The sequence below is a fragment of the Argentina silus genome (genome assembly GCF_951799395.1).
Source record: "Argentina silus genome assembly, chromosome: 11".
Classification (NCBI taxonomy): Eukaryota; Metazoa; Chordata; class Actinopteri; order Argentiniformes; family Argentinidae; genus Argentina; species Argentina silus.
The window spans coordinates 4201325-4219186 of NC_139665.1; the positions used below are offsets into that span (position 1 = coordinate 4201325).

At 50.5% G+C, this 17862-nt stretch overlaps 1 protein-coding gene across 2 annotated transcripts; it reads right to left on the bottom strand.

Moving 5' to 3' along the window:
• Positions 1–12: 12 nt before the first annotated feature.
• On the bottom strand, positions 13–17595 carry trak2 (trafficking protein, kinesin binding 2). 2 transcript variants are annotated; one of them, XM_083680304.1, is made up of 16 exons: positions 17507–17595; positions 13831–14059; positions 13155–13319; positions 8818–8894; positions 8588–8704; positions 7442–7660; positions 7238–7316; positions 6415–6545; positions 6220–6294; positions 5557–5694; positions 5324–5403; positions 4995–5165; positions 4326–4624; positions 3578–4177; positions 3044–3143; positions 13–2949 (listed from the first exon to the last, which is right to left on the bottom strand). In XM_083680304.1, exons 2-16 carry the CDS (start codon positions 13883–13885, stop codon positions 2193–2195), a joined length of 3063 nt encoding a protein of 1020 aa, XP_083536430.1. In that variant the 5' UTR covers positions 13886–14059; positions 17507–17595; the 3' UTR covers positions 13–2192. The 2 variants fall into 2 exon arrangements, with proteins under 2 accessions (XP_083536430.1, XP_083536431.1); XM_083680305.1 differs by lacking the exons at positions 13155–13319; positions 13831–14059; positions 17507–17595 and adding an exon at positions 12195–12266.
• Between the last annotated feature and the right edge of the window lie 267 nt (positions 17596–17862).

Here is a 17862-nt window from a genome sequence, read left to right on the forward strand (position 1 = left end):
TTGTACTGTATGCTGTGACTGTGTATGGACCATACAGTAGGTTGATGGTATGAACAGTGGCTGTGTATGGACCATACAGTAGGTTGATGGTATGAACAGTGGCTGTGTATGGACCATACAGTAGGTTGATGGTATGAACAGTGGCCCCCCCTCCAACACCTCTTCTCCCTCCCTCCCTCAGCCAAATCAGACTGATGCTCTTTCCTCATCATTACACAGGTAATAGCAATTAACACACACACTCGCTCGCGCACGCACGTCCAAACAACACATTTCATATCTTAAAAATGACAGGACAGTTTTGGTTTGCACTGTATAAACACTTTAAAAAAAAAAGACATTTTGGATTCCCTTTTCAATGGGTCGTCTGTAACATGTAACACAAGACAAAAACAAAAAGCTGCTGCATATATATTATGAATTAAATTAAATGCTAAATAACATTACTTGTTACCTTTGATAATATATGTTATTTGATGCTAACCTAGTGTCATATTAATATTTGTCAGTAATATTCCCTAACAATGATATCAGTAAATCAGAGGTTAAAAAGTGCAGTTACATACGTGGGGGTCGGTCAGACAGACAGACGGATGGATGGTAAGAAAGAGGTGTACAGGAGCAGGGGTCATCTAAGGGTCACACCAGGGGTCAAGGCTGGGTCAAGGCTGGGTCAAATGGGTTATGCACAAATAAGCCGAAGCAACTTCATCTAATAGCTGTTTGATCCAAACCACTGCTATGCTATGCTGCCCCCTGCTGGCCATAATAAAAACTGCACAAATGCCCTTGAAATAACCCTCAATGAGATTCATGGGAAACGTGGGATTACATTTACACCCAAGGATGTTTCAATGGTTCCCCCTGCATGTGACCATACCACTTAACCCTGCACATGCCGTGGGCCTGAGATAAGGTTGAATGTAAAATGGAGATACAAGTGGCTGAAGCTTTGACTTTTACAAATAGGTCCAAAGAGCCTCACTACAGAGCAATCCCATCCCAGGCTGATTCCCTCTAACTGAACAAACTAAACCTACAACCCCGCCCACGAAATGCCTCTAATATAATATACACATGGCTTAACAAAACAGAAATACAAACAGTGCTGGCTTCTCCTTTAAGGCTCACACCCCCCCCAACTGGGTCGCATAGGTTCTACTCTTCAGTGTGTGGCCCCACCCACCCACAGAGTGGGGCAGGTGCATGCTGGGACCTGTAGGCAAGAAGCGTGTCGTGTTTCAGACACACCATGCAGACACTCCGGGTATTGCACAGAAAGTCACCTGACAACAGCAAAGCGATGGTTTACTGTCCAATGACAGTGGGGAAAGGCAATGTCTAGGTACAGAGCTGGGACCGGCCTGGCAGTAAGGTGCATGGGCACCAGGTTGAGTCCTAAGGGGAGCTAGCGAAGCAAAGCTAATAGATGTCGATCATGTGACTAAACTGCTCTACCGTTTGAGACTGAAGCTCCTCCAACTCCACCACAGAACAGGAGGACAAGCCCTTAAGACAGTGAGGCTCCAGATGCTCCATCTTCACCCATAACTCCCTCTTTGCTCTTTCCCTTCATCCATGATAATACGTACAGTGGCCCTGCACTCTCCCCCTCTCTCTCTCTCTCCCCCTCTTTCTCTCTCTCCCTCCCTCCCCCTCTCTCCCCCCTCTCTCTCTCTCTCCCTCCCCCTCTCTCTCTCTCCCCCCCCCCCTCTCTCTCTCCCCCTCTCTCTCTCCCCCTCTCTCTCTCTCTCTCTCTCTCACTAACATTCTCCATCCCTCATCAACTTACTTTTCCTTCTCTCTGACCTCTGACCTTCTCCTCGCCCCATTTTGAGCCTCCAGAGCCTCACGGAACAATAACGTAAACAGAGCAGAGCTCAAACACGCCGAGCGTAGGGACACGGACAGACGCAATGGGAACAGCTGAGTTGCAAGCTAAGGCCTTTCCAAAATCCTCACACATACATGCACACACACTGTGGCATTAATGCAAATATTTGTTTAAACAATTTTGTGCTTTAAAAAAAGAATTCCTAAAAAGGGGGGGGGGGGGGGGTTGCCCTCATCTCCTCTTTCTATCAGTCTAAAATAGGGAGGAGGAGGGAGGGAGGGAGGGGGGAGAGGTTACAGAGGGGTGGGCCCAAATGTTCCGTCAGTGCTGGACTCCCTCCAAACCGCCACCGCCGCCCTCAACGTTTGAACGAAGGGGGCGGGGCGTGGGAGAGGGAGGCGGGCCGACGGACAGAGCGGGGCTCCTTCAGGTTCCCCCAGGGGGGCGGGGGGATGGCCAGGGAGGTGGGGTGCGGGGGTGGAGCAGGCAGGGAGGGGCTACAGACTGGCATGCCCCGGGCGCCGATCATCGCCGGGAGGCTCTGGTTCCGCCTCAGCCCGTCCAATAGGCTCCCTCCGCCCGTGGCCAGGAAGGTGGCGGAGTCGTGGCGTGGCAGGCCCTCCGACTGGAGCAACCCGAGCCTGCGCAGCCTCTCCACCAGGTTGACATTGACGGCGTCAGGCTTGGCTTTGACTTTGGGGGGGTGGTTGAGGGGTGCAGGGCCCGGGCTGGGGAGGTCAGGGCGAGGGGCGCGGCCCAGTTTCAGCCCATATACATCCTGGAGGAACAGCTCTGCTGGCCTCGACGCTAGGAAGTTGTCAGCGGGGGTAGGGCGGGGTTCAAAGGGCACAGGCGAGGGGGCCGGGGAGTTAGGGGGGGTACTGGGGGGGAGGTGCTTGGGGACAGGTTTAGGCGAGAGAGGGGGGTGTCTGTCTGTCGAGACCTGGGCAGAGATGCCCTTCTCCAGCACCAGCTTGGCCAGGCCGCAGGGGCCGCCGGGGCGGCGGGGAGGGAAGGAGTCGCCCAGGCTGAGCCTACAGGGCGTGACGGGGGTACTGGGACCGGTCCGCATGGAACTGGGAGTGTTCTCTGAGACGGAGGGCTGGCAGCGAAAGCTGAGAAAGAGACAGAAGAGACCGTTAGTTCTGCGTGACCGTGGGGTCCACACTACGCTGGGAGCAACGCCTGGTACAGGAGGGGAGTGTGTACCTCGAGGTGACCTGGGTGATGTCGCAGGGGTGCAGGATACGGCAGGTGGTGAAGGTGTAGGTGGAGAATGTCGAGCTCTGACATTTCCCAGGGTTCCGAGCTGGAAAGACAAAAAAAAAACATCAACTGACACACACCAAAACACTCCAACAGCTTCCAAGACATTTTTTTCGGGGTCTTTGAATAAAAGAAAAAAAGAAAAAAAGAATTGAAATTGCTTAAAATTGCTTCGGAATCTTAGATAGATAGATAGATAGATAGATAGACAGATAGATAGATAGATAGATAGATAGATAGATAGATACTTCCCCCAGCTTGACTCGGAGTTGTACAGTCCTATTACAGAGTTGTACAGTCCTATTACAGAGTTGTACAGTCCTGTTACAGAGTTGTACAGTCCTATTACAGAGTTGTACAGTCCTATTACAGAGTTGTACAGTCCTATTACAGAGTTGTACAGTCCTGTTACAGAGTTGTACAGTCCTGTTACAGAGTTGTACAGTCCTGTTACGGCAGGCAGAAAAGACCTCCTACCTGATGATGTTGTGGTGATGGTGGTGGTGGTGGTGGTGGCGCTTATCTGACACTGAGACGGATGGATGGGAGCGGTGGACGTCACACAGGCGGGCTGAGCGGAGAGGGCGGAGGTCCAGGTGATGGGGTCACGTGGAGCGAAGGTGACGGGGAGGTCCGAGGTGATGGGGTCACGTGGAGCGAAGGTGACGGGGAGGTCCGACGTGACGCTCGGCTTTGGCGAGGCTCGCAGAGCCAGGGACAGGGTCGGGATGTTGACGGGTGACAGGGGGCGCTCTCTCTCACCACCACTCCTCCTCTCCTCTGGTGTAGACGAGCACCGCACCTTGAAGGTGATCCCTCCCTCCTCCTCCTCCTCCTCCTCCTCTTCTTCTTCATCATCTTCCTTCTCTCCCTTTTCCCCCTGAGCTGCCCTCTTCTCCCGGGCATCCCTTCCCTTCTGCTCTTCATCCTCCTCGTCCTCCTCCAGGTCTGTCAGGCGGTACACAGCGTCCTCAGGCAGGGAGCAGAACCCCTTGGTGACCACGCCCGGGTGGGGGTCCAGGATGGTGCCCAGATGGGGCTTTGCCAGCTGCTGCCAGTGGTGCAGCGTCAGGGAGCCTGCCAAGATCACCGCAGGGGGGTCAGAGGTCAACACAGTACCTCCCAACTAACAGTGGATAGGAGACCTACTGTAACAAAACATCAGATATACATTCTAGGTATCACCATACAGTAGCTAAATACTGTAGCACTACAGCATTTTTACCTTCCATTGGCTTGACGATCTGCAGCTTCTCAGGTAAGAAGGTCTTAAAACAGCTGGAGGAGACGGAGAAATCCGACAGGTTGGAGAAGGAGGACATGACGCTGCCCGTGGGAGAGCTGTAGCCACTCCCCTCCGCGTCCGGCTCCGCCCCCGCCAGGGCCTGTAGCTTCTTGTCGCGCTCCGCTTGGAAGAACTGCCTCTCGCACAGGAAGTTCTGCCTCCGCAGGGAGAGGCGGTGGAGAGCTGAGACCAGGTCGTTCCCTCCCGGGGAACCGGGTTGACCGAGCCGCACCTCCTCCCTACGGCACAGAACACACCCTCAGAACACACCCTCAGAAAACACCTCAGAACACACCCTCAGAACACACCCTCAGAACACACCCTCAGAACACACCCTCAGAACACACCCTCAGAACACACCCTCAGAACACACCCTCAGAACACACCCTCAGAACACACCCTCAGAACACACCTCAGAAAACACCCTCAGAAAACACCCTCAGAAAACACCTCTTCTCTTGCATCCAAAACAACAACAAACATTTCTCGACTCTTCCAACTCACTGATTGTCTGAAACACTCAAAATGTGTCAAAAAGGAAGAAAAAAAAATCTATACACCAAAACCAGGAGGGAGGCCCCTGGCTGGGGCACGGAGGATCTCACTCACTTGCCCCTATCGTGTGATTGGTCGTTCCCCTGGGCGGACTGGAACGGCTGTGCCGTCATCACCAGGCAGCTGCGGCCCGAGCCGGGGATGGGGGGCGTGGCCGCCGACGCCGCTCTCACCACCGATTCGTTCAGCGAGCGAACCGTCTGGAACACGCGCTTCTGGGAAACCCTGAGGGCAGAGGAGGCGGGGGGGGGGGGTCAGGAGGCAGTGAGAGGCGGGTGTGAGATGGAGGAGAGAGGCATGGGAGGAGGGGAGGGGGGAGGGGGTTGTGTGTGAGGTGGTGCGGGGGGGGGGGGGGGGTTCTGAGAGAGAGGAGTGAAACTGACTTTTGGTCCTGAACGGCGGTCTCCTCCTCGACACTCAGCTCCCTCCTCATGGTCCCCTCGATCTCTGCTGCCAGGGAGTCCTGAAACACACACACACACACACACACACGTCAACAGGCTTAGACTTACAGACCACACACAAAAACCACACAAATCAACAGACGCAGGCAGAGGCAGAGACAGACACACACACACACACACAGCAAGAGGGAGAACAGTGAGAATGTGCTCACCATGGGGAAGAGGCCGTAGGGCAGGTGTCTGCGCAGGCCTGAAGATGGAGTGTTCTTGCTGCGCAGCTCCTTGATCTCCTCCTGGGACTCGTGCAACATCCCCACGCACTCCGCATTCCTGTCCGCCAGCTCGTTCAGCTGCACAACGCGACACAACACCGTCAAACACCGAGACTAGCATGACGCCACACGCCAACTCCACCACTAAGCCTGAGTGACACATGCGGTTCAACTGTCTGCTCTGTTCCCGCTCGACTGCCTAACAACACAGACCATGACAACACGGAGGACATTTTGAAAATACTGCAGCTCAAAACAATCAAGTGCAGTTCTGCTTTCCCTGGTTGGTAGTTTTTCGGGAAATTATGTTATGAAATACTGTTTATGACAGTTTAATTGTTGTTGTTTTTTTTGTGTTTTTTTTATCAAATCTTATGTTCGATAACACTTGCCCGTTTAATCTGTATAGTTGCGACACACCCAGCAGGTAACTATCCAATGACTGCCACACACACACTGTTACATGTGCTTAAACACTGCTAACCCTGGAACTCAGCTTGTGAGAGTATGCACAGGAAAAAAACTACACACAGGTTTAAGTGTGTGTGTGAGTGTGTGTGTGTGTGTGTGTGTGAGTGTGTGTAGTGTTGAGGTAGAGCTCACCTCTGCAGTGAGATGTCTCTGGGCGTCTTTGGAGGCCTGCAAGTGAATCCTCAGCTCCTCTTTCTCCAGGGCCAACTGTAACACACACACACACACACACAATTCATTAGCACTACGACATCCATTTCCAACCGTGCTCCCTCCCTCCCTCTCTCCTCTCTCCCCCCCCCTTCCCGCCTGTAGCTCCCCCCTCACCTCTTTGACGCGGAGTTGGAGCTCTACTATCTGGGAGAGGAGCTGAGCGATCTCCTCCTGGTGTCTGTGGAGGTCTTCGTTCTTGTGGGCCAGCTCGTCTGTTAGACGGGCCATCTGGCTGTTGGAATCACCTGACACACACACACACACACACACACACACACACACACACACACACGACAACCAGCTGAGCATCTCACACACCCTTGATACACTCCACTTTACATCCTCTGCTCTTTGATATCAATAACTTCTAACAATCATTAACTCATAAGTACCAAATGTGTGTGTGTGTGTGTGTGTGTGTGTGTGTGTGTGTGTGTGTGTGTATGTGAGGGCTGGGAGTTAAAACGATAAAGACATAAAGGCTGTTTTCGTGATAAAGTCCTTTTGGAGGAATGAAAAGCCAAAGAGAGACCATGATTTATTTTCTCCGCACACACACACACACACACACACACACACTGTACACACAGCAGAGGCGGGAGCGGGGAGGAAGTGATCTTTTCCCTTTTTGCTGTTTTGTTGGTAACAAATACGCCTGTGTCATCTGAACCGTCCCACATTTGACCACACCCTCAGAGTACAAGCCCACGGCCTATCATGCATATTTGTGGGTGTCTGGCATTGCCTTGAGACATTTGGAACCCTCTGCTTTCTTCAGGCTTCGGTCCTAAACCGAAAATTCCCTTCAAACTTTACGTGGAGAATTATCTAATGTATACGGTGATAATTATCGTTAAATATGAAAAAATATAGAGTGATAACATCGGCCAGCCCTAGTGTGTGTGTGTGTGTGTGTGTGTGTTTGTGTGAGACTCACGGAGCTCTTTGACACAGTCATTGACGAGCTGCTGTTCCTTCTCCTCATAAGTGATGGTCTCCTTCTTCAGATGACACGCCTGGAGAGGGAGAGCAGAACAGTGACACACGACACTCAACCCTTCCACAGACTGACACACTGTACCATCAAAAAGGGCCTTCCTGCCCCAAAACTAAAGTTAACTTGGAAAGGCTGTACTGGAACCTCAGAGCGCAGGGCCAGGTTCTCCTCCTCCACCTCCTGGAGCTTGCCCTGCAGGGCCTCCAGCTGGCTGAGGGCGACAGCGGCCCCTAGTGGCTGGTGGTGGTGGTGGTTGCGCAGCGGCGTGGAGCAGCTGGAGTCGGTCTCGCTCTCCTCGGACGCGCTGGCCACCATCCTCAGCAGCTCGTCCTTCTTCCCCAGCTCATGCTGCAGTTGGTGCACCTGTCAGAGGGCAGCCACGATGTGTGTGTTACAAGCTGTTCTGTGGTGTGTGTGTGTGTGTGTGTGTGTGTGTTAAGAGTCCTGCATCAGCTAATTAATCAATTCGCAGGCAGAGTTTGGCAGTATGTAAACCCCGTGGGTGGGTTGAGGTCCAAATCAAGCATTCGGTTCGGTTTTTAACGATAATAACAAAAATCACTTATTGACCATTTATTTATTTTGGTCATTTCATTGTGTGCTCTGCCATCAGAGCGTAGCCTGAGAGAGACAGACTGCTGGTTCTGTCTCTCTCTGCTGGTTCTGTCTCTCTCTGCTGGTTCTGTCCCTCTCTGCTGGTTCTGTCTCTCTCTGCTGGTTCTGTCCCTCTCTGCTGGTTCTGTCCTTCTCTGCTGGTTCTGTCTCTCTCTGCTGGTTCTGTCCGTCTCTGCTGGTTCTGTCCGTCTCTGCTGGTTCTGTCTCTCTCTGCTGGTTCTGTCCTTCTCTGCTGGTTCTGTCCCTCTCTGCTGGTTCTGTCCCTCTCTGCTGGTTCTGTCCTTCTCTGCTGGTTCTGTCCCTCTCTGCTGGTTCTGTCTCTCTCTGCTGGTTCTGTCTCTCTCTGCTGGTTCTGTCCCTCTCTGCTGGTTCTGTCCCTCTCTGCTGGTTCTGTCTCTCTCTGCTGGTTCTGTCCCTCTCTGCTGGTTCTGTCTCTCTCTGCTGGTTCTGTCCCTCTCTGCTGGTTCTGTCCCTCTCCTACATTGTGTGAATTTTCTCAAAATGATTATGACAACGTCAATGTTACTTTATCTTTGTTCGCAGGTATCGGGTTGGGTTAAATTCTCGTGGTTCGGGTCAGGTTGTGTAATACAAACCCTCACAGGACTGACTGACTGTCTGTGTGTGTGTGTGTGTGTGTGTGTGTGTGTGTGTGTGTGCGTGCGATCACGTTACCTGGTCCAGCGCCTGCGCTAGCTGTTCTTCCACTGCCTCGTTGCGTTCCTGAAGCAGATGGTTCCTCTGCAGCAGGGACTGGCCAATCCGAGCCGCCAGCTCCAAGTCCCGGTCCCGCTGGTCCAATCAAGAACCGGTCAGTCCACCAATCACTCAAGACACTCACAAATATCATTGGTAATCCCACCTCCGTCACATCCGTAGATGGACGATAGAGCACCTGAACTCACCTCAGCCAGCAGGTGTGTGACCACGTCGATGTCATTGTAGGTCTTGGTCATCTGTTCCACCCTATCCGCAGTAAGGACTACAATGAGAGAGAGAGAGAGAGAGAGAGAGAGAGAGAGAGAAAGAGAGAAAGGGAGAGATTTGGGGGAGGAGAGAAAATAATGTAAGAACAGAGGACACAGATATACACACAAACACACACACAGGCGTGCACATGCCACACACCAATGCATGCACTGCATGTACTGTAGACCTATGCATGTGCACACACACACACACACACACACACACACACACACACACACACAAGCACGTTCATGCAAGTCAACATACACCATCTAATATCAAACGCGCAGACTGGCATGCAATCACAACGTTCCCCTATACGTCACTACAGCCTATGGGAGCTACACACCACCCAGCGTCACTACAAGCTGGCAGCAGACCTACATCCACTAAATGATTGTCTGTCTGTCTGCTGGTCCTACAGCATAAGCACAGAGGGGCTCCAGAGCTCCAGGGGCCACCAGGCCTGGTCCAACCCAGGTTAGAGAGCACCTCCTGGGGCCTACTGGAGGACTGAAGCACCCCCCTTTTAGGCTATGGCACTATAGAGAGAGCCGCAGAAACAGAGAGAGACGAGAGGGGGAGAGGGGGGGGAGAAAGGGGGAGGCTCAGTAGCACATTACCTTGGGAGAGGCTGTGAGAGCCAGGGTGGGAGTAGGAGGAGGGCTCCAGAGCCAGATACGCTGGAGGAAGAGAGAGAAAGAGAGGAGGAGGAAGGAGGAGAAGGAGAGGGAGGGGAATGAGACCGAGAGAAAGATGTTAGACAGCAGGAGATAGGAACAAACCAGCTGAGCACAGAGAGAGAGAGAGAGAGAGATGAAGCAGGGGTAAATCTTGTCTCCTAAAGAGACGTTCAGTCAGACGGGGGGGGGGGGGTCAGGATTAGGAGCGGAGTTTCAGCACCTGACTTGACGCCCCAACCCCTGCACCGCTGCCACCTGGGTAGAGAGGAAACCCCTTTATTAACGTCTAATAACTCTGACATTGACGAGATCGACCCCATCCCAACCCCGGACCCCGGACCCCTCAAAGACACTCTGACACATACAGTACACTAACAGTGCAATCCAGCAAACAGTAAATGTCCCATTAACAAACAAAGACAGGTGCACACACACACACAATGGTGTGTGTGTGGGGGGGGGGGAGGGTAGGTCAGAGGTAGTCAAAGCTCCCTCCACCTCCCTCCACCCCCCCTCCACCCCCCACTCCACCCCCCACTCCACCACCCCCCCAGAGACCTCCAGGGTTAAAAATAAACCATATAGCCATCTATATAAAGACACACACACACAGGGCTCTGACACACACACACTTACTGTACCTCAAGCTTTAATACAGACACACACACACACATACTGTACACATACTTATTACAGACACACACACACACACACACACACACACACACACACACAGTTGTGTACCTTGTGCTGAGTCATCACTCTGTGAATACATTCTGAGCAGAGTGCAGCACTCTCTTCTCCCCCGTGACTGACTAAGCTCTAACAAGCTCTACTCCATCTACGCTCCCAACACCAACACACAGCCCGGCCATGTTCCTCCCACGAAAAATGAGGTGAAACCTCAACAAATCCACGTCGACACCTGCACTTCCCCATCCTCATCCAGAGTGAGCAATGACCAATCAGTGAGTTATTAACTGTCTGACTGACTGTAACGTGGTTTAACCTTTGTCTCCAATAAAAAAGCAGCTGGGCAGATGACCCCGCCCCCCCGCCCTCCTCTATGAAGGTTTCTGTTTCAGCAGCTTCCTGTCTGAGGACCCAGGGGCACATGAGGCTAAATGGTCACTGCAGGTCAATGGAAGCTACACTGCCTGTAGATACTTCACATTCATTTCAGGCACCTGAAAGGTAGCCTTAGGATTTAGCCAAATCTGTCAATTAGGAAATCACACTTTGAAGTCTGGATACAAAGAGATTTAGACAAGATGATTAAGTGGGGATGTGGGGGGGGGGCAGCTTCATCTGGTCCTCAGAGTAGCTCAGGGGATGAGCGTAGAATCCCATTCATGTCCACTTGTATGGCTAAATGGTAGCCCCGGAGCTAGCCGAAAGCTCAAGAATGGAAATATAAATGATCCCTTTGAGCCTTCTCCATGTGAGCCCACCCTCCTCTCAGAAGTTACCGGTAGGATGGTCCAGCTAGGGGCCCTGCGCATCACTCCCAGAATGAGTACAGAAAGAGAACACAGGCAGCCCTGGGGGTTGGGATTAACCATCACTGCTAGCTGATTGGTGCCAATGACCTTTGCCTCCGCCCTGGATTCCAGTGTTAATATGCTGGCTGTCCAAGTTGTACTGTACGAATAAAACAGGTAAACCTGGGTGATGCGAGACACAAACTGGGTAGAGCTTAAGCCTGCAGTCTGCGGCGGGGAGCTTACAGTCTGTGGCGCTGGGGGGGGGCGGCTCATTAAAACATGAACATGGCGTCTCTCTCTCTGGCTGCATCAGACTCTAATAATAGTCGTCTTAAATTTACCCTGCAGAAGTGGAGCGAGCGTCCCACGGCCCCTCAGCTCAACCACCCACTACCCGCTGTGCCAAGAGTCTATCGCTGACCCTCTTACTGTCCCTGAACTTGGCCACCCACACACCCACCCACCCACCCACTTCCCTGCAGCAGACTATGCCTTAGATACAACTGCCCCCCCCCCCCCCCCCCGCCCCACACACACATTCTCTCTCTCTCTCTTACTGTGTGTCCGAGCATAAACCATGACAGCAACACATTTCATTACGCCTTTTAACCAAAGACAATGGTGATATATGAGAGGATAGGAGTGTGTGTCAAACTGGGCCAGCTCTCTCCTTCCTGACGGACACTGCCTGCCTGCCCGGCACCTGAAGACGACACCATTGCAGTGTGGAGATAAGACAAGGAGAATCTTGTGTGAAAACAATGCGTGAACATGTCGTTCCTTCCGCATAACTGTCCACAAACACGCCACACAGAAAAACAAATCACCCACTATTTCCTGCCTGCTAAGACTTGTACACAGTTACTCACGGCTACATCATTATGCACCCGCGCACACACACACACACACACACACACACACACACACACACACACACACACACACACACACACACACACACGCACACGCACACACGCACACACACCAGACAAAGTCACTGAATAACACCACTCTGCGCCCACGTACAGTAATTGCATACTGCAGCTCTATTCTCAATGACCTTGCAGAGACATCAGGGAAGCATGGTTCTGCAGTGACACACACACACACACACAGCGCTAGCTAAATCCCCTGGCGCTGGCTCACCTTCCACGGCAGCGTTGTCATACATCTCCTCATTGTGGATGTTTAACACCGGCATGGCCGACTCTGCTCTCTCCCGTCTCTCCTGTTCACCCTCTCCACCTCTCTCTCTCTCTCTCTCCCTCCCTCACTCTCTCTGTCCCTCCCTCACTCCCTCTGTCCCGTGACGCTGGTCTTGGCTCTGCACTCTGCTGCACTTAAAAAAAACAGATCACTGAATTCCTCTGTCCTTGCCAGGGACTGCTCTGACAGACACACACACACACACACACACACACAGTGCAGCTCATATGGAATAAACCTCAACACAACAGAAACTCTCACATGGCTAATACAAACAGCTGTTCCCATATGCACCTGGTCACCCAAGCAATGTAGACACTCACGCGCACACACACGCGCACACACACACGCGCGCGCGCGTGCACAACTGTCATCTGCTACCCTGATCTCATTTAGTTAAGCCAAGGAGGGGGGTGTGAGAGAGAGAGAGAGAGAGAGAGAGAGAGAGAGGGAGAGGGAGAGGGAGAGGGAGAGGGAGGGAGAGAGAGAGACAGAGACAGAGACAGGGAGAGGGAGAGGGAGAGGGAGAGGGAGAGAGAGAGGGAGAGGGAGAGGGAGAGGGAGAGGGAGAGGGAGAGGGAGAGGGAGAGAGAGAGAGAGAGAGAGAGAGAGACATTCCCTCAGTGAGACAGTGTGTTTGTTGACAGTGAGACAAAGAGGCAGTAAAAGGACACACTGCTCTCCCAACACTGCCCAACTTCGCAACTCACACACCGGAAGCATTGAAACAAGGTTGTTGTTTTTTTACCACAGGTACAAAACACACACACACACACACACACACACAGTAGTGTACTCTGATTCCCCCTCTTACACAAAACCATATGGTTAGTCACCCACACACACACAGAGTCACAAACACACACAGTGTCACACACACACACACACACTGTGACTCACTCATGTAGCGGAAGGTCTCCTCTGCCAGCATGGGAGAGATGGCAGTGGGCTCCTCTGGGGAGCAGATGGGGGAGACCACCCAGTCCTGACTGTCATACAGGTACAGAGACTCTGAGCCAGACTCCACCGAGCCTGAGCCACACTGCTTACTACTGCTGCCCTCATCTGAGAAAGAGAGAGACAGAGAGAGAGAGAGAGAGAGAGAAAATTCAAGGAAAATTATGGCAACAGGGAGTGCAGTAGTACTCGTGATGACCAGATGAGGGCGCCATCCTCTTGAATACAACACAGTGAATGTGTCCATCACCCCTCTGAAAAAATAATGAGAAATACCTCAATCCTGGCTTAATGCATAGAATCTATCCTCCTACATCAGTACTGTACATCTGAGGTAAGCCTGGGTGGGACAGAGTTGAGAGTGTGTGTGTGTGTGTTTGTGTTGGTAGTGCACTCATGAATGTGTGTGTGAGTGGGAGGCCAAGCTCTCTCTCGGCTCCGGTATAACACAATCTGTATAACACAATCTGTTCCAGTTGAGTGATTATGTGGTTTAGTGGGACAGACTGGGCTAACTATAGCAGGAGCCGCAAGTCATGACAACAGAGAACACAGGCAAACACACCGCCACGCACGCACGCACACACACACACACACACACACACAGACACACACACACCTGTCTCCGTGCTGGACTCCTTCTTCGCCACAACCCTGGGTTTCACGTCAAACATATCCTGTCCGTTGTGTTGGCGGGCGAGGGCTGCCCACTCTCAGACACACTGCAGGACAGGTAGATGGGCACCCCGCACCCTGTGACATCACACACTGCCACCCCTTGCCAAGGCAGTGCGCCTGGTGGCCCGGGGAAGTGGTGTAGAACACACACTCTCCACGCACAGCCTTACCTGCAACAGAAGAAAACACCTTATATGGGTATATGAGAGAGAGACAGAGAGAGAGTCCTTCAGAGAATTTGGAGCAGTATGGGGGGAGAAGAGAGAGAGAGAGAGAGAGAGAGAGAGAGAGAGAGAGAGAGAGAGAGAGAAAGAGAGAGAGAGAGTCCTTCAGAGAGTTTGGAGCAGTATGGGGGGAGAGAGAGACAGAGAGAGAGAGAGAGACAGAGAGAGAGAGAGTCCTTCAGAGAGTTTGGAGCAGTATGGGGGAGAGAGAGAGAGAGAGAGACAGAGAGAGAGAGAGTCCTTCAGAGAGTTTGGAGCAGTATGGGGGAGAGAGAGAGAGAGAGAGTCCTTCAGAGAGTTTAATTTCCCTTGCAGCCACAGCACTGCAGGGTGCCTCACATTTACCCTCCCTCACCCCTCCTGCTCTTCCTCCTCAGGGATCCCAGCCCTCCCCCATCCTCCTCTTCCTCCTCAGGGATCCCAGCCCTCCCCCATCCTCCTCTTGCTCTGTCATTTTCCTCATCTCTCTCTCCCACTCTCTCCCTCCCTCTCTCTGACATTTGAACACTGACAACAGAATCATTCCTCCAGCAGAGTTTGCTGATGGAGACATTAACCATTGAGTGTCCAGTACGTGCTATGCTACAGCGTTAGGGATGGATGCTAAGGGCTATGGAGGACAACGCTAGACTCCTCCAGGCCCGCTGCCAGGACTAGAATGTGTTTTCCTTTTTTTTAGGGCTGTCGAACTATTTAAAAAAAAATGTTTAGCGAGTTAATGGCACGGTTTGCTGTGATTAATCACAAATTAATTGCAATTTCGATTTGGTCAATTTAGAATTAAAAAAAATTAAATAAAAAATAAAAACTCACAGAACACATACATTGGGTTGTAGGTGTCATATAAGGGGCAGAAAACACAAAATAATCTGCATCAGATGTTTTTGGGAGTATCTTCTCAGCCAATAACAATTCAGCCAGGTGTAATAAAAGGCCATGTACCTCTGTAACGGGTTGAGTAAAGTTAATATAAAGTCGTTATACATAAACACAAAATGTTTTCACTTGTACCTACTCTACATTATTCAACAGGACAAGCTACTCTATACAACGGGAATGGGACACACATCTTCTTAGCTGAAAGTCAACAACAACACAAATTCACAGGGAATAATAAGCCTGTTTCTGACTGAATTACTGTACTACAGGAACTTGACTAACTGTCAAATCTCTTCAGCCTATGACAAGAACCATTAGGCCTCTATCAGAATGTAAGAAGTGGGACATAGAAGACAAAGACAACTGCCCTTTGAGCATCTGCCCTGGGCCGGCGCACAGCTTCAGGGTCTGTTTCACAGTGACGTGCTGTGGCTTCTTTTTTTCTTTTATTGCAGGAAATAACTTTAACAGCCCTAGTTTTCATATACAGACCGCGCCACAGAGGCTAGCATCTTAGGGGGAAAAGAGAGAGACCCTCCTACTTCCTGTTGTTTGACACTAGAGACTGTCGCCAGGCTTAAATGGAGGACGTGAGACAGGATGGGAGTTCTTAAAGTGGTGGGCTCCAATGGAATGCCAGGCTGTGAAGGCTAAAGTTCCCGCATTTGGGACCTTGAGTTAGAGCTGAGTCACTGAAGCCTGTGCTGAATTGTCCTTGTTATGAAGGTTAGTGCCTAAGCAAATTAAGGTTATACAATTTCAAGTTTGAAGCGGACAGTGGGAATTTGTACACGTCCTTTGCAACCTAATTCACAACATCTCCCGGTCAATGAACACATGTTTTCTGACCTGTCAGCCTGACCCCTTTTCATAATGCGTGCATGCATGAGAGAGAGAGAGAGAGAGAGCGAGAGAGAGAGAGAGAGAATCCTTCAGCAGAACAGAAGCTCAGACTCAACTCATGTAGACCCAACACTGGTTCTGAACTGTTTGCCTAAAAGAAGTGATTTAAAAAAAAAACATCACTGCACAGTGCACACTCAACCTCGGGGCATTTATGATTACACATGTTAATGAATAAGATGTCTATTTGTCTTATTCATTCTTCTTCTTCTTTTTATTTTCAGGACTGATACTTATACATGTGCTTATGAGTCAGTCAATCAGATGCAGAAGGGAACAAATAATGGAAGACGGGCGCTGCGCCACCTTGTAGACTTGGCTCCGCCACTATGTAAACATTTCACAACAAATGAAACTGATCTTAAGTCATGATAGAGTAACTGATCATCGTTGTTAAAAGCGAAAGTGAAAACGTTATAATGTCCCTACATTAATCCAGCGCTTTAGCTGGATTTCTAGCGCATTTGACATGAATAAACAGTCGGTTTTGTGCTGGAGAAAACCATGAGGACATTAAGAACATTGGCACAGTCAGAGGGAAGTGTGAAACTGTGCACTTCCCCTCATTGGATTGGTGCAAGCATGGCTGGAGAGAGCCTCCACCATAGTTATTACACCAGTCCATTCCCATTCAAACTCACCAGAGGAGAGAAGGTAGAAAATTGGACAGGTCTGCACTGCACGTGACTGTGGGTCAGGAGAGGGGGCATGACTCGCATGTGATACCAGGCTTAGTAGCTCCGTCCTATCTAGGCCCGCACACCAAAGACTGAACTAACTGTTTCTGACTGTCCGCCATGAATGCACTCACCAAGAAGGGACTTTGCATGATGATGATGATGAGGTTTGATTGAACACCATCACATAGGGCAGGTGATTCAAGGTCATGCACAGTAAACTTCACACATTCTTTCTAGAATTTTTTTGCATATTTTTTTGCATTGTTGTTAATAATTCGGTGCTTGTCTCCCTGAAATATCGATCAACTTGCGACCTCGTTGCTTTTTATAAAGAGGCCGACACGGATTGGGGCTTTCTAGCCACAATGTAGCCACAGCAGACTGTCCATCATAAACCACACAACTGCATCTCGCTGATGAAAAAAAACAGTTGCGGGATAATCCCCCGAGGCTCAGTAGAGATCCTTTTCGATAAAAATGTCAAATCAAAAATGGCACAAATCAAAATCTAACTGAGAAGAATCATCCGCTTAAAATTGTAATAAATGAAGCAACAGTCAGCAATAACGGGACTAGAGGCAGGGCAGATATGTTTCACATTATTTGAACCGCACAACACAAATCAAACCAAGAAAGCGCAATATGACCCGCTCATCACAATGAATCCAGTTGGAGCGCAAGCATTCAACAACCATAATGACATTTGCATTCGCATACACAAGTTAATATAAGGCCTGATGGTTTATAGGCTAAGAAGTGAAATGTGGTGAGGTTGTTACATTTTAGCGCCTGATGATGATGATGACATCTGACAAGCTAGCTGGCTAAGCTAAAGCAACATCCGTGATTTATGTCTATCGTTGGCAAGCCATGACAGCGATGCTGCCATACGGACTCATTAACTCTAACAGAAATTGAACACATTGCCTACCTTTCGAAAATATTTTTTATACACCTTGGACAAATCCCTGGAAACATGTGGTCCCCGTAAATTCTAAATCTCAAACAATGAGGAGGGAGGGAATGTTGGGGCACACTGATGGCGCTGTCGGTTACATTGCGTCACTCAAATGCGCCTGGAGAAAATGAATGACGCATATATGGCGAGCCGATCTCTTGTGCCAAATGAAAAGTCTCATGAATTCTCTAGACATAAATAATTCATGTATCTGTACTATAAAACATTGTCGGACTTAAGCTGATTAATAACGAGGCCAACTACTATACATCAGCATTAGATACACATGTACCTACTAGTGAAAAATGTAAACATGTAGATGAAAATCC